This window comes from Rhincodon typus, chromosome 8 (genome assembly GCF_021869965.1).
Source record: "Rhincodon typus isolate 14 chromosome 8, sRhiTyp1.1, whole genome shotgun sequence".
NCBI lineage: Eukaryota > Metazoa > Chordata > Chondrichthyes > Orectolobiformes > Rhincodontidae > Rhincodon > Rhincodon typus.
Window position 1 is genome coordinate 84,156,650 of NC_063339.1, and position 27,236 is coordinate 84,183,885.

Sequence of the window (27,236 nt, forward strand, 5' to 3'; positions counted from 1 at the left end):
GTGTGTGTGTGTGTGTGTGTGTGTGTGTGTGTGTGTGTGTGTGTCTGAATCTGTGTGTCTGTGTCGAGTGAGGGGGTGCTCAGGACTCCTGAGCCTATGTGAAGCTTTGTGAATTATTGTTCTTCAGGATATGTGTTTCAGGGCCACGAGGAGGCAAGGGCCAAAAGGAAGGTGCAGGCACCACTTGAATTTTGTTTATTAGTGAGCTGAGGGCTATGTGGGAGGGGAGGGGAGGGCTGTCTCTCCATTCAGCTATTTTTTTTTTCAGTATTTCACCTCAGAATACCTGGGAGAAGCTCTGCTGGGATGTGTTGTCGTTTTAATGGAGAGGTCAATGGGTGGGGTGGGGAGTCAGGATATGGGAAGGGAGTGGGATACCACGGCCCCATGTCCCACTCTGTCCTCCCGGCCCCTGTCGGTCTGTCTGTGAGTTCTGGGGGTGATGGAAGGAATTGCTTGCATTGACTGGGACCTTTCTCTTGTCTCTGGGGATGAGGGAGTGGGGGGTTCAGTGCAGGTTTTGGGGCTGGGGATGGGGGAGGGGCGCTCAGCATTTCACACAGGCAGAAAGTGCAGGATCTGAACCCCTCCCCACTCCCTCTAGGTGAATGTTCAGGATGAGATTAACCTCCTCCATCAATGAGTGAACATTTTCACATTTTGCTGCTTGTGGGAAAAGGCAGACAGCTGAAAGAGGGAGGGGTTGGTGGGCGTTGGTGGCCTGCAGCCTTTCCCTTCACATTAGCAGAGGCCCACACTTCCCAAATTCAGACCATGTTGCGTTGGTGGGGAGAGGACTTTGAGGGAGGAATGGAGGGATGGGGTGAGTATTTCTGAACATGTGCAGTGAATGTACAGAAACCATCAGTCTCCTTCAGCGTGAGGGGCTGGGGACAGCATGTGGGATCCTGCTGTGCAGTATGTCCTTTATTCCAATGTCAGCCCCTCTGTGCGTCACTGGGGTGGTGAGTGATGGGCTCTGACAGGGTGTTGAGAGAATCTCTCAGCGATACTGCATATGGTTCCTGTGGGATCTTGCTGTGCATCACCTTCAGCCTGCACGTCTACACTGTCTACGGGACCCTGGGCTGAGTTTGCTGATGGTCTGATAGTGGGTGGGTGTATCATACCTCCTTTCTGCTCCCCAGCTCAGGCATCACCCACCACCTCTCGTCACACCCTCACCCTCCAAAATGTGACACAGACGACGCAAATGTCTGAGACACAGGGGTGAATTGGGAACACATGGCAAACGTGAGGCAGGAGAGGGTATTTCAATCAAAACAGGAAATAGAGAGAGAGTGAGAGACATCGATCAATTCTCCAGAGCAGGAGAAAGCTGAGCAGAGATAGAGAGTTGGATAGAAACAGAGTCAGGGAGGGAGATAGAGGAAAAAAGGTGTGAAAGAGAGGGGGGAGACACAGAGAGAGGTGACTGTAGCAGTGGAAGGTTCATTGTTACTATTTCATGTAGAAACCGCTCCAATCCCAGACATAGTGGGTATGGGGCTGTGCCTGATGAATGGAAGTGGGACACAGGAGGTCATTGGTCTTGTTTTTTACCCTCACCCTGTAATGTCAGAGAGCCAGCTGGAGGGGGCAGGTTAAACATGGAGGGAGAGAGAGAGAGAAAAGCGAGGAAGGGAGAGAAGGAGAGACACAGGCTCTGGGGAGTGACTCCCTACCACTGAGTCATTGTCTCCCAGAAAATAAACTCTGGGGGCAGTCAGAAAGCATTTACCCCTTGATCCCAGTTGAAATCTGTTCCTATTCTCTGGTTTTAAAATCAGGGGAAAGTGCTGATAACTTGGGGAGATTTGGGAAGTCAATCAGTGATGGGATCTCATTTTTTTTCTCTTTATTTCTGTTTCAAAGCATCTTGGCTTTGAGTCAGTCAATTTCCATCTCTCTCTCTTTCTTGCAGGGATTTCTGAAAGACTGAAGCTTCAGCACAGACAGAGGAAGACACACAGGCTCTGGGAGTGGAGATTGGGGGTTGTGGGGGTGAATCCCTGCCTCTGGACTAAATATCTCTCCTGCCCTTCTCCTCAAACAGAAACACTGGAACAGTCCTGAGGCAGTTTGAGGAAATTTCCTGTTCCCCATTCTCTGGGTTGTATTGGGCTGGGGTATTGAATTGTCATATTGTGGAAGGCAGCAAGCGGTGGGATCTTGCTGTGCTGCTGGGGGCAAGTGTCAGTCTATGGAAACATTCAGCCCTTCGAACCTGCTCTACTATTGATCACGATCCTGGCTGATCGCCCAACTCAATAACCTAATCCTGCTTTCTCCCCATGACCTTTAATCCCATTCAACCCATGTGCTGTATCTGGTCGCCTCTTGAATGCATTCAATGTTTTAGCATCAACTCCTTCCTTTGGTAATTAATTCCACAGGCTCACTACTCTTTGGGTGAAGAAATGTCTCCTCATCTCCAACCTAAATGGCCTACCCCGAATCCTCAGACTGTGACCCCTGCCTCTGGACACACTCATCATCGGGAAAATCCTCCCTGCATCTACAGTGTCTAGTCCTGTTCGAATTTTATAAGTTTATGTGAGATCCCTCCTCAGTCATCTGAACTCTATCGAAATCAATCCTAACCTAGTCAATCTCTACTCAGTCCTGCCATCCCTGGAATCAGCCTGGTAAACTTTCGCTGGACTCCCTCGAGGGCAAGAGCATCATTCCTCAGAAAAGGAGATCAAAACCGCACGCAATATTCCAGATGTAGCCTCACCAAGGCTCTGTCTAACTCCTGTACTCAAAGCCTCTCGCAATGAAGGCCCAACTGTTGCACAATATCACCCAGGTCCCATTGCACACTCCCCTCTCCCAAGTTACAGCCATTCAGGTAGTAATCTGCTTCTTGTTTTTGCTTCCAAAGTGAATAACCTCACTTTTATCGAATTTGGATTGTATCTGCCATTGATTTCCCCGCTCATCCAACCTGTCCAGGTCATGCTGCATCCATCTCTACATCCTCATCACAGTTCACCCTCTCACCCAATTGGTTTCATCTGCAAACTTTGAGATGCCCCATTTTGTTCCAGAGTGTGGTGGGTTCTTGTTGTGCGGGGGGGACAAGGTGTCAGATTGTGGTAGTCAGTGAGTGGTGGGATCTTGCTGTGCTGCTGGGGTGAGTGTCAGATTGTGAAAGGCAGCGAGGGGTGGGATCTTGTTGTGCGTTCGGTGTTTTTTGTACAATTTTAATCAAATTTCATTTCTCTCTCAGTCTTAATCGCACCCGCTGTCCCAGAGGAGATTTGATCCGGGAGCTGAAACTCGGGACGATGCAGAGACAGAGAGAGAATCAAATTGTTCTTCCATGAGGAATCCTCAGACAGGAGCTGGAACCAGAGAGAGAGAGAGAGAGAAAGAAAGAATTATAATAAACCATCCAGACCCGAAACGTCAGCTTTTCTGCTCCCCTGATGCTGCTTGGCCTGCTGTGTTCATCCAGGTCTACACCTTGTTAACTCTCATAATAAACCATCCCATCTCCTTGTCGGTCATTTACACACACACGCTTATGGGGGAAAAGAATTGTGGGGCTCAGGCAGTCTCTGGGGTTTGTACCATAAGGGGATGAGCTCTGGGCTGGGGGAGGCAAATGGGCAAAAGGGGTTTGCTGCACAGTCTCTCTCCCGCTGTCTCCCTCTCTCTCTATATTTCCAGGTGCCTGTCACTCCTACATCCTTAAAATATTCCCCCCACCCCGTTCACTCTCCCTCTCCTCAGGTTTTTCACGAGCTGTTTCATCGGTCAGTCTTCGCGATCTCTGACCATCCCCGCTCACCTCTGTCCACACCTTTCTCTCTCCCTCTCTGCTCTGGGATCTTGCTGTTCCTGACTGAGGGTCATTCTATTCCCATCACCCACGCCCCCACTCTGCCTCTCCATCACTAACTCTCGATGGTATCTCTCTGTCTGATGTTCTCTCCCTTGATTTCTCTCTGTCCTTCTGTCTCTCCCCACCTCTCCTTTCCTCATTCTCTCCTTGGCTTTTTGTAGAATCCATAGAGCCCCCACAGCATGGAAGCAAGCTATTCAATCCAGCATCTTTCTGAAGAGCATCCCACCCAAGCCCATCCACCCACTCTATCCCTATAACCCTGCTTTTTGAATGACTCATCCACCTCACCTGATCATCTATGAACACTGTGGGATAATTCAGCATGGCCAATGCACCTAAAAATGCACGTCTTGAGACTGTGAGAGGAAACCAGAGCACCGAGAGGAAACCCACGCAGACACGGGGAGAATAGGCAGAATCGACACAGACAGTTACCCAAGGCTGGATTCGAAGCCATGTCCGTGGCACTGTGAGGCGACAGTGTCTGTCTCCTCTCCCATTCTCTACTTGGGATTGCTCTCTCACTGTCCTTCTCTGTCTCCTTCTCCCTGGGTTTATTTTCCCTCTCTCTCTGCAATTTTCCTTGCTCCCAATGGAATTCCTCTCTCTTTCTCTTTGTCCTTCCTTCTGTCTCTCCCAGCAGTTTTCTTTTTTTATTCTCTCACTCTGTCTCTCCCACTGGGTTTCCTCTCCTTCTGTGTCGCTGTCTGGGATCTTGCTCTCTCTCTGTCTCTCTACTCCTCCCCATTTCCATACCTTTCTCTGGCTATGTCTGCCCTATCTCTCCCCGCGACTGGTTTCATACTCTTTCTGTCCCTGTTTTTTTTTCTCTCTCTCTTCTCTGGGCTCTTGTTGTTCCCCTCTATCCATCCTTCTGTTTCTCTCTCGGTCTGTCTCTTCATCTCTCTGTGCCAGTCTTACACTGTTTCTCTCCCTGGGATCTTTCTCTGTCTGTGGCTATCACCTCGGGTCTCTCTCTCTCTCTCTCTCTACCCCTCTATCTCTCTTCCTGGGGACTTCTCTCTCTGTCTGCCCATGTCTCTCTATCCCTCTGTCTCTCTCCTTGGGGATTTCACTCTGTCTGCCTGTGTCTTTCTATCCCAAAAGTTATTGCAGTGGATCCTCCCTCTGTCTATCTCTTACCTCGTCTCCCCTGGATTTTCTCTCCTTCTGTCAATGCCTCTTTTCTTCTCTCGAATTCTCTTTCTCTCTCTCTCTCTCTGTGTGTGTGTGTGTGTGTGTGTGTGTGTGTGTGTGTATGCCTTTCTCTTTCCCTCCATCTCCTGCTATCAGTACCCCCTCTTTCCCTCCCTCTGTCAGTCTCTCCCTCTGTCTGGCCCTGTCCCTCTGTCTTTTCTCTCTCTCGCTCTCCCTCTGTTTGTCCTGTCTCCGCCTGTCCCTCTGTCTCTGTCATGCGGAAAAATCTGTATGTGGGGTCGGGGCAACATTTGAGTGGACACAAATTGGGGCGGAGTTCCAAAATTGGGATGGAGGGCAAATATTGGGGACAATATTTGGAGGGAACTGAAATGTGGGAAACGCAAAATTTGGGGGACAATATTTGGCAGGTGGGGGCAAAATATTTGTACGGGAGCAATGCAATATCTAAGGGGACTAGATTGTTTTGTGGGCACAAAATTTTTCGATGGGGTACAATACTGTGAGGATGAGGCAAAACTTGCAGGCGCACCTCTCGTGTGTCGAGAGGGGGCAAACATAGGAGGCAGTGAAACATGTTGAGTGAAATATCGGGGGGAGAAAAAATGTCGGAGGGGAGTGAGTGAAATCAGAGGAGTATCGGGGGCTCAATACTGGATGACACAAAATTCTAAAGGACACGTTTTATGGGTGAGAGGCGGGAAAAGAGAGGGGCAGAGAAAAAATAAAACAGAAAAAAAAATACAGAAAGAGAGTAAAGAAAAAGAAAGATGTAGGGAAAAGACGGAGATAGAGAGGACAAAGACTGAGGGAAGGAGCAAAAAGAGAAGTTGCCAGTGAGAGAGAGGAAGAATGAAATAAAGACTTGACTGTGTGAGAGACAGAGACGCAGGCAAGAGAAAGAGACAGAGAGATAAAAAGAGAGAGAGAAAGACCGAAAGGGAGACAAGAGGAGAGACTTTGAGAGAAAGAGATAGGGACACAAAGAGAAAACAGAAAGGGAGAGAAAAAGAAAGCAAGAGGAAGAGAGAGTGGGAGAAGTCAGTCACAGACACATAGGATTTCAGGAAAGGCACAAAGTCTGACTAAGTGATATTCACCATTGGTGTTGGTCTCAGCTCTCTCTCTCTCTCGATGGTTTGTCACACTCCCATCTCTCTCTGTCTCCCTCTCTCTCTCTCTCTCACACACACACACACACACACACACACACACATACACACACACACACACACACACACACACACACACACACACACACACACACACACACACAGATAGTCAGCCAGAAACCCTCTGATACTGATACTCCTGGCTCCATCCACATGGCGAAAGGAAGTATGGCTGCCAAGATTTGCTTTATAAACCCCAAAGTCTATCACTCAAACCCCTTTGACCTTCCAAATCCCAGTACATCCAGTCAGTTCCCAGCTCTCACTATCTGGAATATACCTCCTCCAGATACAGAGCAAACCAAGAGGTTTCTTTGAGAGATCAAAGCGGGGCGGGCCGCGGTGCGGGGTGGGGTGGGGAGGGTTGGGCCGAATGTGTTTGGCGGTGAGAAGGTGTGAGTGAAAGCAGCAACACAGAAGTTCAGCCCAAAAACTCCTGTCTGTCCATCCCTTCCCCCAACACACTCACTCTCTGTCTCTCACACTCCTTAGTACACACAGTATCTCTCTCTCACACACACACACACACACACACACACACACACGCACACACGCACACACACACACACACACACACGCACACACACACACCCCAGACCTGAAATACACACAAAGACAAAGCTGGAGGTTCAAACCAGCTACAACACACTTTTATTCAGACAAGGGAACAGAGTCTTCTGCAGCCAGGGAACACAGATTTATCCCACAGCAGAACATAATATTTTCACACAAACCAACACAAGGTGTGAATGGGACTGAACTTGACCAGTAAAGTCAGTGAGTTTACTTTTAACGAGTTTCTGAGAATGAACTTCAATCCATTTCAGCGATGTACATCAAATGATTACATGGATCTGTTGTACGAGTGGACGTTTGTTCATTGTACAAATGATCACGAGTTTATTAAACACATTCACTTTTGCCCTAACAATAAAGCAGGGGACATCACAGCACTGTCCCACTTTCTCATTGACATTTCATCAGGAAAAGCTGGGATTTATCTGATTGACAAAAACTGTGTTAAAGATAGTTAATCTCAGGGCAGTGCCAATTACTGCGCATGGAATCTGTATGTGTATATCTGTACGTGAGTGCTTTTCTGCGTGTCTGTATGTGTGTGTGTCAGTGTGTCTGTGTGAGTGTTTCTGTGTGTCGGTATGTATGTTTGTGTGTGACTGTATGTGTGTATGTTTCTGTGTATTTGTGTGTCAGTGTGTCTCTGTGTGTGCATGTTTCTGAGTGTCTGCGTGCGTGTCAATATGGGATTGCATGTCTGTGCATCAGTGTCTGTCTCTGTATCTATCGATGTGCTTTTGTTTTTGTATGCGTGTGTCTGTGTGTATTTCTGTGTGTATAAATGTGACTGCGTGTGTCTCCGTGTCCGTGTGCATATGTGTCTGTGTATAAATATGTCTGTGTGTCTCTGTAACTGAGTGTGTGAGTGTGAGTTAGTGTATCTCAGTGTGTGCATTAGTGTGTGCCTCTATGTTTGTGTGGGTCTCTGTGCCGTTGTCTCTGTGCAGTGGGCTCTATGTTGTCTTAAGGTGAATCCATTGAAATGGGTTTTACCCCCTCCCCTCTTTCATTCTGTCTGCACCTCTTTTGTTTAAAGTGATACAACTGTCATGTTGATGTGTGTCTTCATATGTGTGTCTCTGTGTGTCTGTATATGTGTGTCTATCTCTGGCTGCAGTGGCTCACTGGATGGAAGTTTGAATGAATGAATGAATGAATTAAGAAGTTATGAATCAAAGACTCATTCTTTCGCTCCCTCTTGCGTTTAAAGTGATGCAATGCCACCCGCTGGCGGCCTACCCACGAAACTACACAGGTAGCTGATTTTTTTTTTCTTATTCGCTGCACAAAGCATCGCAGTCTGTGAACGCCTCCGGTTGCACAGTTTTCTCCTTCTTCAAACAATGTCTTTGGAGACATAGAGCAGTTCTGTCCGATAGATGTTGTCCCTGAGGTATGAGTAGAACGAGACATGAACAAACCCACTGCTGATCTAATTCCCCTCACATTTGAATTATTTTCCCGTTTTGGATTTGAGAGAGTAGATTACAAAACATGACAAATTGCAGAAAGTGCAATAAGATTCACCAAGTCTCCTCACAAAACGGTTCAGTCGGAGGCACCTGAATATAGTTGCAACGGGAATACTCTATTAAGTATAATGTCAGGAAAAATACCCAAAGGCAAATAATTTCCACATTTGCAGAGGGAACACAAACATTTCTGAACATGAGCATATTTACTCCGACGAACCTCAGCACATTTGCAATCCTCTCTCCACCAGCACACTCCGTGTGTGTGTTGCTGTTGCAGTGAGCGACTCTCTCTTTCTCTCTGACTGAACCCCTGATGCTTTTCACCCAACACTATGCCCTGTGCAGTGGCGTGGGGAGGCCAGCAGATGGTGACATTGTATCACTTTAAACAAAAGGGAGCAATCAGTGGTGAGACAGGGGGCTATCTCTCTTCCTCTCTCTATGCCTGCGCTCACACATTCTCTCTCCTCTCTGTCTCTCCCTCCTTCTCTGTGTCCCTTTCTCTCTTTTTTTCTCACCATCTCCGTTTCTCTCCAACCATCTCCCCCCTCACCCACTCTCTCACTATCTCTCCCCTTTCTTCCTCCCCCGTCTCTCTCCACATTTCTGTCGCTTTCTCTCTCTGTCTCCCTCTCTCTCTCGTCCCTCGACTCTGGCCCACCATTCGGAAAGCTCATTTTTGATGTGATTGTGCTTGAACGCCACCTTCCTGCCGGAAGGAAGGTGATAAATCTAAAACGAGAAGCAAACTGAGACTATGGACAAAGACAGTTAACATTAGAAGATATAAAGTGTCAGTGAACAGCTAATTGTTGAGAATGTGATGCTCGAGAGCGCTGTCCACTTCCCTTCCATCACTTTACTGAACATTGAGAGATAACTGATTGGATGCCAATTAACGCGACTGGGTTTTTTCTGCCTTTTGTGCTCAGGACATTGCTGGGCAATTGCCCACATTTCTGGGTAGATGCCAGTGCTGTAGATATACTGGCACAGATTGGCTCGTGTCCATGCCAGTTCTGGAACACGACCCTTCAGTGTTATTGCTGGATGGTTGTCAGGGCCTACAGCTTTTGCAATATCCAGTTCCTTCAGCCGTTTCCTGATATTACATGGAGTGAGTCAAATTGTTCAAGATTGACATCAGTGACTTTGAGGTTCTCAGGAAGAGGCGACAATAAGAAGATACAAAAGGTACGCCTGTGTGATCTGCCTGTACTGAACACAAAATAAAACTTTTCACTGTATCTCGGCACGTGTGACAGTAATAAATCAACCCAAATCGAACCGATGGGTCATCAACTCGACACTTCTTGTTGAGGATGGAAGCAAACAGTTCTGCCTTGTCAGTGGAATGATGTCCTGTGTTCCCGCAGCACCGATTATGGGAATATTTATGGAGCTGCTTCGTCCTGTTATGGCTCTAATTGCCCACCTCCATTCACAGCACCGCTCAGCAGGACTGAACAGCTCAGAGCTGATCTGCTGTTTGGGTGTACTCTTAGCTGTGTCAATCACAAGCTGCTTTCACTGTTTGTCCTTCCGTTACTCCTATGTTTAATATCACCAGATTGACACACTCAGTCTTTGCCCATGGCAATGGCATGTGGACCCACACCGAGATGTTTCCCACAGCATTGTCCATTGTTCCCAACCCACAGAGGGATGACCTTCAGCCCCACCACAACACTGTTCCCCTGAAAAATACCAGGAATCCTACATCCACTTTGTTCCCTTACCACTGACCTGCTGCACCACCACTACACTAATCCTTTAACAACAGGCGTGGCCTTCACCCATACGATGGTCCCCAGCACCATCCTATTACCCAATCCACACTGTTCCCCCAGCAATGGAAGATGAGAGAGTATTAGATGAAGTGAGCCATGGAGGCTGCCAAAAATCTGAGAGAGAGGGAGACTGGGAAGGAGAGAGTGTGAAGGAGAATGCAGGAGAGAGGGTCCGTGAATAAAGAGGGGAGTAAAAAGAATCAGGAGACAGAGGGACACGATGAGATTCGGAGGGAGATGTGGAGGGAGATGTAACAAGGGAGAGAGATGAATTCTGTCGAGGCCACGTCAGAATAGGTGACCCACAGGTGAAAGCAAGGACAGAGTGGCTTAAACCCAACTCCTGAGCTTGGCGCCAGTCCCCTCCACTTCCCTGAGGACAGGACCTGGGGCCGGGTCTGTCTCTTTCCAGCTCAGCTTCTTCAACACAAAGACAAACGACAATATTGTTTGCTCTGCTGCTTGGCACATTTTAATGAATATCTTTATTAATTACAAATTGAAGTAATAGTTACAGTCAGTGGAATGGTGCCTTTTCTCACTGGCCCCCGAGTTGAGAGAAACATTGAAATGTGTCCCTGTACCACCCTGTGGGATAAGGTTGAACAAACCAGCTCCACCCTCCGTCTGTTGCCATAGTGACAGGCTGCTTCATTGCTGAAACATTGAACTGAAATGAGAAAATCCTGAATGGATTGATTAATAAGTGAATTTGATTGATTGATGAATTTGGGCAAAGGGACGTTTCAGCACATTCGTCAGCTGCTGTCTGAACTTAGTCTGGGTCACGGCATAAATTGCGGTGTTTGTGCAGCAACTGAGGACCTGCAGCATGAAGCCCAATTCCCGCATAAATTCATCTAGATACACAGACCGATACCCAAAATCATACACTCGGCCCCATATAGAATACAACATTAACGCTGACCATAACAGGATGAAATTGGCCGAAATCACAAACAGTAAAATGATGGATTTTTTTCGATTTTTCATTTCTGTGTCACCCTGACCGTCCCCATTGGTGTGAGGCCGGAGTCTTCTGCGGGCTCTGCTGGTCACTAAAATGTGTCTGACGGTGAAAACATTGAGCAGCAGAATCAGGAGAAATGGGAGAGCCGGGGTTAGAATGTGGTGGAGGAACTCGATTGTGACCCAGACACGTGATCTTTGAACATCGCCTGCTACCGCACAAAACCAGGGGAGGTTCTGCAGCCAATACCAACCTGTGAGCATAAAATACCAGAAAATGTTCTTTAAACAGCTCAGCACAGTCACTGTTCCCAGAACCACAGCGGCCATTTTCTCGCTGCAATATTTACTTTTCAGCTTCTGGCAACAAATGGCCACAAATCGATCAAAGGTGAAAGTGACAGTGAACCAAACAGAACAGTCAGTGGCTGCATAAAGCAGGACGGCGTGGATATTACACACGGGGATGGACACCAGGAAATAAAACTGTTCACGATAAACAATGGGAATATGTCTCAATATCAGGTCGAGGATAATGACCAGTAGATCGGCCACTGCCATGGCCCCCAGGTAACGTCTGACACATAGAGACAATCCACAATCTTTATAAAGCAGGACATAGATTGTCACTACGTTAACTGTGAGGAAGGAAAACAAATAAATTATACTTCAGCCTGGAGGAGAAGTTACCAGTTTGATTGAGGACCCAGTGACATTTTCAAATGTATCACTGATTTATTGGAAAAAAAATGAAACTGAAATAACAAATAGTAATGTCTCAATTTTTTTTACAAGAAATGTAACGTAAAACACAAGAAGCACTCTGACCCCAAACACACAGATAAACATCCATAAGAACAGCTGGTTTCTAGAACATTCCCACAGACTCAATCGCTCGAGAGCAGACACAGGTCACTTCTTTACAGTTCCTAATAAGGAGGGTGAAGACGTTGCCGTCCTGAAGGATTCTCTCCCAGTTTCTTGAAGACAAACGGAGATTGGAAATTTCTGTCTTTTACTCTGAATAGTGATCAATTTTCGGTTGTAAAGTCACATGAACACAGAAAAAATGTATTCACCCCCTTAACTGCCTGAAGGGATTTTGAAACAGTGTCTCCTTCTCCCTGGAACGGGATCTTTTCCCTTGGGATCTAATCTTTTGTTCAAGTAACTGACATCCAGCCGTTCACAAATAATGTCAGTTACAGAATATTCCGGGGAGTGTCGGTTACAGAATGTTCTGGGGAAAGTCGGTTATAGAATGTTCTGGGGAATGTCGGTTACAGAATGTTCTGGAGAATGCCGGTTACAGAATGTTCCGGGGAATGTCAGTTACCGAATGTTCCGGGGAATGTCGGTTACAGAATGTGATGGAGTCATAAAGATCCACATCACAAAGGCCCTTCTGTCCATCAGTTTTGGTGAGACCCATTCAGCCTCGCGCTGGAAATCTCTCCCCAAACTCAACTCAACTGGCAAACACAAATTAAAGGCATTGCCAGATCAGCTGAAGTGGTAAGTTATCTCACATTCTCAATCCACCTCACAGAACCAGCCCAGACACCACAAACCCAGATGAAATATCTATTCAGCATGGAGCACTGTGCAGACCAGGCTAGTGTCCTGCTCAATACAACCCGGCAATCTTTCCCGAGTGGGACACTGTGCAGGCCTCACCAGTCAACTAGATATCAATCCAGCACGGGGAGCTGTGCAGACCACACCAGTGCATTGATCTATAAATCCGGACCAGGTATCTGTCCAGCACGGGGGGCTGTGAAGTGAATACCACTGAACAGATCTGTAAACCCGAAGCAGTTACTCTCCCAGCATGTAGATCTGTACAGACCACCCCAGTGCAGTGGTCGGTAACGCTGTGTTAAATTGGTGCCCAGCCTGGGGAAACTTGCAGCACATGCTGGAAGTGACAGGATGTGGGGCTCCCATTCATTTACAGCTCCATATCTCCAATGTGCCATGACAAGGGGTGCCATGGGTGTGAAAATCACTGCCAGAGAGAGATGGTGGGGAATCAGTTTAAATACTAACAAATGGGAGGGGTTGGATATATAGACAGAGAGGGGGAGATAGAGAGACAGTGTCATGGAAGGATGTGTTCACAAGTTTTAGAATGCTGACATGAAGAAATTTTGATAGCATCTTGCAACATGGTTCAGTTTTTCAGGAATGATGCGTGAAAAGGATATTGCTGTGAGTTCAGATGATGGAGAGCTTTGGATGAGCATTTGTTCTGCATTTGTGACTGAGACCGTGGTGAGCATAGTCTTTGGCTCATTGGGCTGAATCTAACAATAATTTGTCTCAGTGTCATTGAGTGTGACAGAGGGATAGTCTGCAGGAGGCCGAGCTAGTTTTCTGATGCTATCTTATTAAACTCCCCTCATTATCTACCGACCCCAGCACATTCAATGCCAGCCTGATTCTCCCACCCATCATGGCTGGTAATAGTTCCCATCGCCTGGATGGCCCGTGTAATCCATGATCGCTGGTGCAGGTGCCATCTTTAAAAGGCCAATGGGCACACAGTTGACCTTTCTCAGTTCGGAGCCGCCCTGCATGGTTTATCCCGAGCCTGGCAGTTAAGGGGCAGATAAGATTTGTTGAAAGGGACACGTAGGTCCTGGTGAATGGGCTCGTACAGAGAAGGACCATTCTCTTCCCAGATGAGGCCACACCACCAGATACCACCGAGCATGGTCTGAGGTCACCACCCAGCTCAGTGCAGTATCTGCAGTCTGAAGAAATGTCCAGCAGTACAGGACAGGCATGAGTAACCTTCCCCGCTCTGCCAGGATAAGTATCACTGTATTCTCTCTGCTCCCTCTCTCTGTCTCCCTTTCTCTCGCACCTCCGCTACTCCCCGACACTGAAAACACTGCATGGATTCATCACTGTTGACTGGCTCACTCTAGCCACCTCACCATTTCCCCCCACCTACACCATCACTAACAGCAGGACCACCCACTTTCACCCTCACTCCCTCCCTCCCTTTCCGCCATTCCAGGGAAAACAGCATTGAATAGGACAGAAAGTGCCAAGCCGGGTGTTGGAGTGCCCGACATCAGTTCCGTTCACCCCTGCCCCTGCCATGTGGAGAGGAGCCTGGTACGAGCTGGAGAGAACTGGAACGACCCAGTGTGGAGATTCTAAAACATCGCCGTGCCACCAACCGAGTGAGGAGCAAAGTTCAGTGCAGGGTAATTCTCACTTTAAACGCACTGTCATTTCCGTTTCCACCTGGCACAGCTTAGAAGCCGTAGCCCTGATGCCATCTCGTTTTCATATCGAGCCAGTATGAATGGACTCCCACGACCTCCCACAGTAAATCAGTAATATTAACCAGAATTTAAGAAATCCAAACTTAGCTGAACTTAAAATGCTACCAAAATCGGGCATGGTTTCGGTTTTGTGTACTGGGTAGCATCCATGTCACTGAGGCAGATAGCTGGATTTGATTCCCACCCCTGAACCTGTGGTAATGTCCCCAGCTCTGGAACAGAAGTTCTCGATTCAAGTCCTTCCTGTTTCAGAGGTGTGTCACAGCATGTCAGAACAGGTTAATGAGGAAACACACAGGAGAATAATTTTGCAGATTCAGGGGCTATTGGAGTGTGGTGGTAGTGTCTCCACCTTTAGGCCCAAAGGTCTAGATTCAAATCCCACAGAGGTGTTTCATAATATATCTGAACAAGTTGATTAAAATTATTTTAGAATTGTGACTTGATCGAGGAGGAAGAGGTATCAGTTTTGAATTTCAGTATTTAGGCACGGGATGACAGAACGCATAGCCATTCGTGTTAATTGGAGTATAATTTGCACCTTTTAGATGTTTGTAAAATCATGAAGGCATGGACAGGGTAAATAGTCAAGATCTTTTTTCCCAGAGTTGGGGAGTCCAAAATTACAAGGTTTAAGGTGAGAGGGGAAAAACATAAAAAGGACCTAAGAGGCAACCTCTTCACGCAGAGGATAATGCGTGCATGGAACGAAATGCTGGAGGAAGTTGTGGAGGCTGCTAAAAACAACATTTAAAAAGTATCGGGATGGGTGTATGAACAGGAAGGGTTTCGAGGGATATGGGCCAAATGTTGGCAAATGGGTCTAGATTAATTTCGGATATCTGGTTGGCATGGACAAGTTGGACTGAATGGTTTGTTCCCATGCTCTACATCTTTTTGATTCATTCATCCAATTGATCTAGATCTCTTTGTAATCTTAGATAACCTTCTTCCCTGTCCACTATACAACGAACCTTGGTGCCATCCGCAAACTTGCTGGTTGTGCCTTCTATAATTCACACCTAAATCATTTTCATAAATGACAAACAAATGTAGGTCCAGCACCGATCTCTGTGGATCACCGCTGGCCATACGTTTCCAATCTGAGAAACAACCCTACACGACAACCCTGTCTCCTACCATTAAGCAGAAATACACAGAAACACACACACAGGCATATCGGGACACAGACACAGTTGTGTCTTTAAGACAGGGGTCGATAAGTTTTGTTTAATAAGGGGATCAAGGGTTACCTTCAGAAGGCAGTAGAATTGTGTGGAGAAACATGTCAGGCATGATCGAACAACAGAGCAGACTGCTCCAATTTCTTCCGCTGTATGGTCTTAAGGTATCAGGAATATTTTCCCATGAGAGCAGTGGAGGCTGAGATTGATAAATGCTTTACTGAACAGAGTCAATGGGAATGTGGGATAGGTTTGAAGGGCTGAATGGTCACATCTGCTCCTATTTGTTGTGCTCTTCAAAGAAGAGGTGACTTGCTGTGAGGTTAACACACGTTAAGGAGTCTCCTAATTAAAAAAAGATAAGGATTTTGCTTTCTCCATAATATTGTGCTTTCTGTAGTGTTGTCATCCCCAGGGAACATTGAAGACTCGGTTATGAAAGATATTTAATGCTGACCTCAACTGATCTTTGATGATCAGCAGAGTCAATATTTATTGTGAATAAGCAGGAAAGGGGTGTTCAGCCACAAACAGATCAGCCATGATCTTTCTAAATTGAGCAGCAGGCTCGAGGGTCCAAATGGCCAACTGCAGGTCCTTTCCGATGTGTTGTTATCTCACTCCACCCCTCAAGGATGTTACAGAGGTAAAGGAACACCTATTCAGCAAGTCAGGATTACAGCAGATAGGAGGAGACCATTCCGCCCTTCGAAGGAATTACATCAGAATCGAATGAATTATTCAGTCATAGAGTCATAGAGATATACAGCATAGAAACAGACCATTTGGTCCAACTCATCCATGCTATTCAGATATCCTGATTAAATCTAGCCCAATTTTCCAGCATTTGGTCCATACCCCTCTCAACCCTCCCTATTCATGTACCCATCCACATGCCTTTTAAATGTTGTAACTGTACCAGCCTCCACCACTTCCTCTGGAAGCTCATTGCATACACGCACCACCCTCTGCATGAAAATGTTGTCCTTTAGGTCGCTTTAAGATCTTTTCCCTCCCATCTTAACTTGTGCCCCCTCGTTTTGGACTCCCCACTCCAGGAAAAATGACCTTGACATTTTACCCTGATTTACCATAATTTCATAAAACTCTACAAGGTCACCCCTCAATGACAATTGTTTATTTTATTGTGTAGGGACTGCAGCAATTTTTCCACACAGCACCCACAGCCAGAAGTGAAAATAATCATTAAGATTATCTGTATTTGTGGTGTTGATAAAGGGACAAAAGTAAACCAGGCTAACAGGCAATCTCCCCTGCTCTTCAATACGTGTCCGGGGAAATTTGAGCACCGCATTGAGAGGGCAGACAAGATTTGTTGCTGCAGCTGAAAGACAGCATTTTTGACCATGCAGCATTCTTCTCAAGTGTTCGTCTATGTTGTGTGCTTGTCTTTTAATTGCTCAAGAATCAGTATCATTGACAGTACAACCTCTACCTGATTATCTGACAGCAAATGGCCCTAATGGTGAATTGCGGAGCTCAGAAACACCTCATCAACCATCTACACACCACAGGAGGAGGCCATGCAACCTTTCCAGGCTGCGACACAGGAAAATGGAGCACTGGTTCACTAAAATTATATACAGAGCAGAAATAACTACTTATTTTTACATTGGAAAGCTGTACCGAATGGAATTCCTTAGGGGCCAGTGTGGAGGTCATCAAAAATTTACAATCTAGATTTACGGTTGTGGAGGGAATGGTGAGAGCGCGAGACAGTGGGCAGCCGGGAAGGCAATCTTCTGTTCTTAAAAACTTAATTCGTCAGTCGGCGGCCTACTTGATACGAGCGGCGGGAGTGCTGAAAGCGCGATCCGGGAAGTGAATTATTATATTCAGGCATTGTCCTATAACAATGGTTTAGATAAAAGCAACAAAATGTATTCTAACTAAATTTGTCAATGATGCTAAGATAAGCAGGAAATTAAGCTATTAGGAGGAGGTAGATAGAATGTAAATGGATAAGGAACGGACAATTTGGCAGATGAAATATAACGTTGGTAACTGTGAACCTGTGATTTTCAGGAAGAACAAAAGGCAGTATATAACAAAAATGGAGGGAGCTTTTGGGACTTAGTGATACAGTGTGTACTAGAGGGCTCACTCTGAAACTTTCAGACATTGGAAGCGTTGCTCTATCATCCTGATGGTCTACTCCCCGATGTTCCAAGTTGCCTCATTACTCTCAGTACACGCAGGATATTTTGTTGTGGTTGGTTGGCAGTGGGGATTGGTGAGGCGGAGGGTCTTTTGGATGTGCATACTGATCAGAAATGCATACTGATTGTATCCAATGTTGCTTTGAATTACTAAATATCCAATATCACATCCTGCATCATAGATTCCAGCAGTTTCCTTACCGATATCAAGATAATTGGTCTGCAGTTCTCCACACTATCCCTTCTTCCCTTTGTAAATGGTTGGATAACGTTTGCTACCTTCCAGTTATCTGCAATGGTTTCCACCCTTTGCAGAATGTACAGGAAAATAAAACACAGTCATCAACAGTGCAAATAATAATTCTATTGCTGCTTTCTTTTCCTGATATTTTGACATGAAGTACATTTGGTTCATCAGATTTAGCAATGCTCAATCCAACTGCATTTCCAAATACAACCTTGTCATTGATATGAATTGACTTTACATCATTAGTTCCAAAAGTGCCATAATAGCACTTTTTGTTTCTGGGAGATTTTCTGGATCTTCCTTCATGAAGACAGATGCAAAGTAATTGGTTAGTTTATTCGCTTTTTCCCTGTTCGCTCAATGAATTCTCCTGTCCCATTGCGAATCTTCCACATTTAACCTTGCTTTTATATTGTTTTCTTTGAAGAATAGATAGTAAATTTAGGCAGACTTTGTGTTTCCGGTTCTTTTGTATTCAAGTTCTTTTTTTGATTTCCTTATCAGTTTCGTGGCTCTCCTTTCCTGGGTCATAAGTTTCTCAAAATTCTCAGGTTTCCGCAATATCTGGAATTCCTCTGAAACCACTTCCTTTGATTTAATACAATCTTTAATTTCTTATGTTAACCATCTTTGAGTCACCTTCCCTTTCTTTGCTGTTTGTACCTTAGAGAAATATATGCATTTTTCAGACTTTGCAGTATTTCTAGAAATAACAACCATTGCCTGTCTGCCACTAAATTTTATATTGAACTTTCCCAGTTCATTACAGCTAACTTGACAATCTAGCCTCATGGATTCCATGATGTTTGACAGTAACGTTTAAAATTCGACGTTTATGCAGACACCATGTAATATGCAATATATTGTTGTCACTATTTCTCAAAAGCTGCTTCAGAGCAAAGTTATTAATTAGCTCTTCTGAATAGATAACACCAAAGTCGAAATTATCTGGTTTCTGGTTTGGTTCACAACATACTCTTCAAACTACCTCATATACACGCATGGATTTTATTTTTCACGGCATTAGCATTCACTTAGTTAACGCAGTTTAGATGCAACTTGAGGTCAACCATTATTACTGCAGATTCCACAATACTTGCATATCTAATTTTCAAAGCATAAGATGCACAAAATTTGTGCTACAGTTTTTGTTTAGATATATAACATACTAAAAATTGCTTCTTCTTGCTATTTGTAAGCTCCACCGAAACTGATTCAGTGGAATCTGAGGGACGTGGCCTGTGGCGTTATTAGTGATGGACTTGGACAAGACATTCGGTGTGGCTCACCTTTGACGCTGAGATGATCTGAAGAAACATCCAGAAATATAGTACTAGTATCAGTAACCATTCCATTACTGCCAGTATAAGTGCCATTGTATTCTTCCTGCGACTTCACACTCATTCTATATCTGTTATAGCACCTAACTCCGAACAATGTTCACAGTCTTTCACCAAATAAGACTCAAACTCTTACCACTCCCACTACTGAATGCAACACCTTGCTTGCCTCACACTCTCTGTCACCTAGGTAATACCCCTGCAAAAATAACACTGCGTGGATTCAACACTCTGGACTGACTCACTCTGGAGACCTCACAATTTCGCCCAGCATCCACCAGCTCTTACAGCAGTGCCATCCTTTCACCCTCACTCACTACCAACCTTTCCCTCATTCAAGGAGAAATAGCATGTAATAGGACGGAAATGGCCAAGCCATATGGTGCAGTGTCCGACATCCGTTCACTTACCCTCCGCTGCCCCCACACCCGCAGTGTTGACCGCACCCTGGCACAAGCTGGAGATGACCAGAGCGACTCATGTGGAGATTCTGAAAGATCGACCCTCCACCAACTAAGGAGCTTTGTTCAGTGAAGGGCAGTTCTCACATTAAGCCCACTGTCATTTCCGACATCAGTTGTGTGAGCCCCAAAACAGGTATCTCATTGCACAGAGATGCAGAAACAGAAATACACAGAAACGTCGGTAAACACCCCAATATACTAACACACGCAATATGTACGCGGAGATAAACATACACACGCACACACACACACACACACACACACACACACACATATACAATCACGCACAAATAGACATAAACACACGTAGAAACACACAGGCTGATACACTGATGGATAGCCATAGACACAAATACATAGACACATAAACACTTGGGCAAAGAGATATATGCACACATATAGACAGAGATAGATATGTTTTTCAGTAATAAGGGGATCAAGGGTTACGGGGAAGGCAGAAGAATGATGTTGAGAAACAGATAAGACATCATTGAACAGCATATCAGATCCGATTGGCCAAATGGCCTAATTCTGCTTTTTTTTATGTTTCCATGGTGTTATGCTGTCCGATATTCTCTTTCCAAGAGAGCAGTGAAGGCTGTTTTTGATGCATATTTGATTGGAAAGAGTCAGTGGTAATGTGAGTCAGGTTTATGATTATTCTAATTATTGTGTCCTTATGTCTCAAAAGTGGTGGCGATTTGATGTAGGTGAACACATTATTAACGCAACAGGTCCCTGATTGAAATAAGGATGTCCCTTCCTCTTTATTATTGTGCTATCTGTGGTACCCTCATCCACAGGAAGCAGGGAAGACTCGGTTATTGAAGATATTCATCGCTGATCTCGGCTGATCTTTGCTGGACTGGACAGTCAATGTTTATTGGGAAAAAATAGGAAAGGAATGGTCAGACACATTCAGATGGTCAGACACAATCGGATCAGCCATTAGCAACCAACTGTTGCCCCTAACTCATTATTTGTTCTCTCAAATCACTCCTCACGGCTGTTACAGAGTACAGGACCACTCCATTCAGCCGGTCAGGATCGTTACAAATGATCCGTGTTCTCCATGGAGGTCAGAAGCTGGTGGGAATCGTTAACTGATTTAGAACGAAGGTATTGTGGTTGTTGTCGGGATTGAAGATAACGTAGCATTCATTGCAGGATCACACACCAACTGCACATTAATGTGGTGAGACTTTATTCAAAGCCTTTACCTCTCTTTCTATCCCTCTCTCTCTCAATTGACTTAGGAAGTAGGGGTGGGAGGGGAGAAACATCCTCAGAGGCAATTAAACTATCCAAAATCATGCATACTAAGTAAATTAAAAAGTAAGGCATGGAATTTATCACTTTATCAGTGTCTGTTTAGAACATAATGATAGTCCACAACCCTCAAGTTTCAATGTAATCACCTTTTATTTTTCCACAGTGCTACAGATTAATCTTCACCCACTCCTCGTGGTACCATCATCCCAGAGATTAGCCTTGTGACGCTCTTTTGGAATGTCGCTGTGGCAAGGATATAACTCCTTATAAAAGAGAGAAAATCTGTCCAAAATTCCCAAAATACTGCCTCAATAACACTGCCAGGTTGATCACAATAGTTTTAATACTTACTTATCCATCTACAAAACAGACAACAACAGGAGGACACAGTACGACCGAACATACCGGCCACACTGCCCTGCATCAAGAGCATATCGGAATTGACAACAAGACTCCGAAGACCACGAAGAATCATGGTAGCCCACAAACCCAAAGCCACTCGATAACAAACGCTTACAAGGATTAAAGACCCTACTCCCACAACATGCAGAATGAACGTGGTTTACAAAAGACCAGGCAATGAATGTCACAAATATTGCATCGGACAGACAGGAAGGAAACTAGCCATCAGACTATATGAACATCAGCTGGCAGCAAAACGGCATGATGAACTCTCCTTAATATCTGTACATTCAGACAATAAAGGCTATCAATTTAACTCGGGTAAGGTAACCATAGGAGCTCAAGCCAAAGATAGACACGCACGGGAGTTCCTAGAGGTAAGGTTTCTCCACCAAACTTCAATCAACAAACATAGAGAGTTGTACCCCATGTACAAACCCCCCATGCAGATCAAAACCGGAAATAACAGCACTCACCATAACGGACCGGACAGTACAAATTCCAAGCTGAGTAGAATAACATCGTTTCACTGGAGGCCCCACTGATGATGTTACCTAGCATCGTGATGAAACACCTGAACAAAAACAAGCCAGCTTGGCGAGCAAGCCAACAACCTCATCCACAACCCAAGCTACAGATCTTTTCAAAAACTTAGGCATCTCTGTTTATTTCCTGTGGTGGGTAAGGCCATTCCTTCTCTATGCGTTGCGACTGACATAGAATTTAAAACTTCCTTGCATATGTATGTCAGCATCAATAAAGCCAGCACCAGAGGTGCCTATGGAGATGAACATCACTCTCAAGGAGAGACTCATTAAGAGAGAATGCACTTAAAAAAGGAAATTGCCACATACCTGAAAGGAAATGAGTTGTAGGAATATGAGAAACAGGCAGAGGAAGGGAGCTATCTTTACTTTTGTTCTACTTTCATGTGATGTATGCAGCCCTGGTCATGCCAGCATGTTATACCTATCTTGAACTGAGTGGCTTGTTCAGCTGTTCTACATAACAAGAAAGAATAAAACAATTTGCTGTGGGTGTGCAGTCACATGAAAGTCACATGACCAGGGAAGGATGACGCATTGCCTTCTCTCAAGGACATCTGCTTGGGTTTTTTTTTAATAAACAAAAATAATGGTTTCATTTAAATGTCGCCAATTTCCTTTATGAGATACCAACAGACCTTTATTCTGTGCCTCTAGATTATGAGTCAATGACTTCAGCACAAGGCACTGTCTTCCCGTCTGACGGATTATGTGGAGAGAACAAGTTAAACATCTCAGGTGTAATTATTTTGTAACAGAAGTATAGTTAGAAGGGACTTGAAAGCTGTATCCGGATTTAAAAAAGGCACAAACGATGTTTTTTTTTCAGAATTTGCATTGAGGCTGAGGCGGAGACTGGGATATCATGATGGTGGTAATGGAAAAGATTGGTGAGTGGGGAGGATATGAAGACGTAAATCTGTGCAGGAAAAAAAAATGGTCATGGAAATTGAGAACAATCGCATATTGGTGCGTAACCTTTAAATCATAACCTGTTGGTTATAATTTGTAAAGAATGGCAGTTTGATTGGAACTGAAAGCGTTGAATTCCACCTTTCCAAAATTTACATATAATGAGCAGGAAGTCAGTTCAACCCGGTTTAATAGACTGAGAGACTTACCGGGAACACCAACTATTGCAAGGATGGGATAGTAACCACCTTGAATAACTATCAGTACATCGTGAATCCGCGATGCTAATGATATCCAAGGCTGAGAAAGCCAGTAAAGACCCGAGGATAAACTCCTCTCCATTGTTGGAATATTCCAGTCTATTGTTCTCAAATTCTGATCCCTCCTCCCCCTCTCTCTGAAGCTGCTGATCCCTGTCAGTGTTGGAGGTGATGCTCCCGCTCATACTATGGGATAACACGTTGAAAGGAGTCCCTTATTTATAGAACAGGCAAACCCTCCAGTGACACATTTAGGATCCACAGAGACTGACATTAATCACAAACACTGAACAAACAGCTCCAATTAACCCCTTTCAATTCAATAATGGTTTATTGAAATTCAAAATAACATTTAACTTTAGCACATTTTGGATGGGACATGTGAGGATAACTGAGGGAAGGAATTTTAGAGATGGTCAACCAATTGTGCGGAATCATTCAACCTGCTTTGGATATGGGAGTAATACCAAAGGATTGTCAGAGCATACACATGCTTATCTGTTCATAAACATCCTGTAACTAATGATCAGTCATGACAATATCAGTAGCATATTGAAAGAACATTGATAGTCCATAATCTGAGGGGAAAATGTGCCTAAAACAACAGATAAATGGTATGGATATGTTTACAGAGAATTGTACCTGATAAACACAGTTCAGATTGTTATTCTAAGATCAGAGAGGGCAGATGAGGGTTGTACTGTTGATGTTATTGATGTCATGGACTGTGATGAAACATCATTTATTGGACATCAAGTAAAGTGTGATTTCTTTCGATTCATTTGTGGGATGTGGGCGTCGCTGGCTGGCCACCATTTCTTGCCCATTCCTCGTGGCCCTTAAGAAGGAGGTGGTGAGCTGCCTTCTTGAACCGTTGCATTCCTCCTGCTGTTGGTTGACCCACAATGATTGTGAAATTGGAGAATATACAGAAAACACAGAATTGGAGGACACAGCTGTTGAGACGAGAAGGAGGGACAATGATATTTCCCAGTCATCAGTCTTGGAATATTACTCTTTATAATTCATATGAAGAACAGACTCAGTGATACATCTACAATGAGAAATGAGGAGAAACAATATTAATGAAATGTATTTATTCAAAACAAAATACAGGACACATCTACAATGAGAAATGAGGAGAAACAATATTAATGAAATGTATTTATTCAAAACAAAATACAGGACAGAATGACTTTCCGTACATACAAAAATATGGAAGGTACAAAGGGGTAAGGTTATTATAATGCACTCATGATATTGAGCTATATGAATTGAAATGTGGATTACAAAATCGTGTAAATGGTGTGCAAAATTTATCAATCTGATACTGATTTCCCCTTTGTCAGTGATCCTCCTCACTGAGATTCTCTGCCCCAGTCTCTCACACAGTGCGTATGTTATCAGTTCTTGCAGCTGTTGGCCCAGTCTATTTGAATAAATCAGCCTGCTCCCTGGAGCAACTCTATTTTCCTGGTTGGATTCTGTTCAGCGGTTAGCAACTCAGCTCTGTTGTATTATTGGAGATCAATGATCTGGGATGACAGCCAATATCAGCATAGTGCTCACAGAGTACCGCATCAGACAAAATGTTTGCAGACCATGGGAATTTCTAAATAAAATTTCCATCTTTTGTCCGTCTCTGTCTATCTCCCCTCATTCTGTTTTCTGATTTATTTAACTTCCACCTCTTCTCGCATCCCTTTCTCGCTCACTCAGTCTGTCGCTCCCCTTTCTCTCCTTTCTCAGTTTATCTCCCTTCACTTCCTTTCCCTCTGTTTATCTCTCTAACTCTCTTTCTCTCTCAGACCATCTCCACATATTCTCTCTGTCTTCAAATTATGCAGTTGGATAACTCATGGGCCACTATGGGCTGATTGGCGTCCAACTGTGCTGTAATAGTTCTGAGGTTTTCTGACACACAATAAAAAACTTTAGATGGCTGGAGAGAAAGGCTGGTCCAATGACGGACATAGTGCACAATGATCCATTATCTCTTCCTGTTCTTCTGATGTGAAGCTGCCTCAAAATGCCTGTTAAAATCGATTGAATTAAATTTAAGTAGTGGGGAGGATGTTCACTGGAGAATATTTCAATCAGGAATTAATGAAGAATGAGATTGCTGAATAATATCAATAATAAAACAAGAACACAGCAAAACAAAAAAAGACAGCAGAATAGAACGTATCATTGCAAGTAATTCCAAGTTCAACATCTTGATGTGACAAGTTGTCTGATTTGAACATAATCAGGAAAACAGTGTTTCTGATTTCAAACATTATGTCAGAAGAGATTCAGCATCTTCAGTTTAGACTTTCCTATAATTAGAAAGGTTTTCAATATTCCACAATTTATTCTTGCTGAGGACTGTGATAACTTTCACCTACGGTGTTGAATTCAACGACACTGGCATCACAAGATTGATCCTTTGGAAATAACAGGCTGAAAATGACAATCATCGTAGAGACAATGTGCTCCCAGCAGATGAGACTCAGTGACGGCACCATGCATTCAACACATTATTGGACTGCTGGCTGATACTGAATCCTGCCACTGTCTGTATCATAGGACTTACCATTGACCTGAACGTGAAGTCGAATTGAAATAAAAATACATGGTACAAGAGCAGGTCAGAGGCTCTCAATTCTGCAGTGAATAATAGACGAAAGGACCATTATGACAAGAGAGAAAGCAATATATTTCAGACATTCGGCCCTTCGAATCAGCTCCAACATTTGATCATTGCTGATATGTTTCTGATCCCCATTCTCCTGCTTTCTTCCATAACGCATGATCTGCTCGTTACTGAAGAACCCATTTATCTCTGTCTTAAATAATGTTGCCTGCACAACCTTTTGTGGCAAAATGTTCCACAGATTCACCACCGTCTAGCTGAAGAAATTCCTCTTCATCTCAGTTCTAACGGGTCATCCCTTCAATCTGAGGCCGTGCCCTTGCATCATATTCTCTCTGACGAGTGGAAACATCTTCTACATGTTCACTGTATCCACTGTATTCTGTCAGTTTCAATCAGACTCCTCCCCTTATCTTTCTAAACTCCATTGAGTACAGACACAGAGTCCTCAATTACTCCTCATATGACAAGCTGTAACCCCCAGGCTCATTCTGGACCTCATCCAATATCAGCACATCCTTCCCTAGATACAGTGCCCAAAACAGCGCACAATATTCCAAATGCAGTCTGACCAGAGCCTTTATAAAGCCTCAGCAGTACATCTCTGCTGTTGCATTCTAACCCTCTTGAAATTAATGGTAACATTGCATTTGACTTTCTAACTATCAACTGAACCTGCGCGTTAACCTTAAGAGAGAACGAGGACTTCGAAATCCCTTTGATTTCATGAAGCCTTTCAGAATGTAGTGTATGCTCTATTCTGCCTACCAAAGTGCATAATCTCACATGCTCCCACATGGTGCTCCATGTGCCATTTGTTTGTCCACTGTCCGAGCCTGTCCAAGTCTTTCTGCAGCCTCCGCACTTCCTCAACGTCTCCTGTCCGCCCAACTATTATTGTATCATCGGCAAACTTAGCAAAAATGCCCTCAGGTCCTTCTTTCAAATTGTTCATGTATATGACAGCTCGTAATTCCCTAAGGACTGTCTACCATCCACAAGGTACAACACTCGGGGTGCTTGACGCCATTCAGGTTAAAGCAGTGGCTTGACTGGAATCATATCTGCAAAATATTGACTCTCTACCCCAGCGGTATTCAGTAGGAGCCCATCCTGTCCCCGTTTTGTTGTGAATTTACCCCATTATGGTGATGCAGAACTTGATGGAGCATGGTCCTGGTCTATTGATGCCTCTCTGTCTCGACACAAACTGCGTGGTGCTCACACCAACCAGTATTGCCATGTATTGATGATGACTGAGGGAGGTGGGGGTGGGAAAGGATGTCTATAATGAATGACTGTGTGACTGTCACTAACTGGGGGCTGATGCCTGCCTCGACAGCCCTGGATGTGCCTGTGCCCGCTGTCACACTGCAGACGTCAGATCGGTCTTTCTGGGAGTCAACCCAAGGAAAGAACTGGGCTTTGACTATGTCCCCAGCTGAGCACTCAGATCCTGTGCAGACCAACTGGTGCGAGGTATTCACCAACATCTTCAAC

General features: G+C 44.7%; 1 protein-coding gene across 1 annotated transcript; it reads right to left on the minus strand.

Moving 5' to 3' along the window:
- Positions 1–10,726: 10,726 nt before the first annotated feature.
- Positions 10,727–26,691, minus strand: LOC125483800 (probable G-protein coupled receptor 139). The gene is made up of 3 exons (XM_048600494.1): positions 26,523–26,691; positions 23,051–23,254; positions 10,727–11,634 (listed from the first exon to the last, which is right to left on the minus strand). Exons 1-3 carry the CDS (start codon positions 26,689–26,691, stop codon positions 10,727–10,729), a joined length of 1,281 nt encoding a protein of 426 aa, XP_048456451.1.
- Positions 26,692–27,236: the final 545 nt, after the last annotated feature.

Bases quoted from the DNA above. Each gene is read 5' to 3' on its own strand.
- LOC125483800 (XM_048600494.1), bottom strand. From the start codon at position 26,691: ATGAACAATTTGAAAGAAGGACCTGAGGGCATTTTTGCTAAGTTTGCC. The intron at 23,255-26,522 runs GTGAGATTATGC...CAACACTGACAG, and splicing joins GGAGCACCATGTGGGAGCAT to GGATCAGCAGCTTCAGAGAG. The intron at 11,635-23,050 runs GTAAGTCTCTCA...CCTTCCTCACAG, and splicing joins TGCAATAGTTGGTGTTCCCG to TTAACGTAGTGACAATCTAT.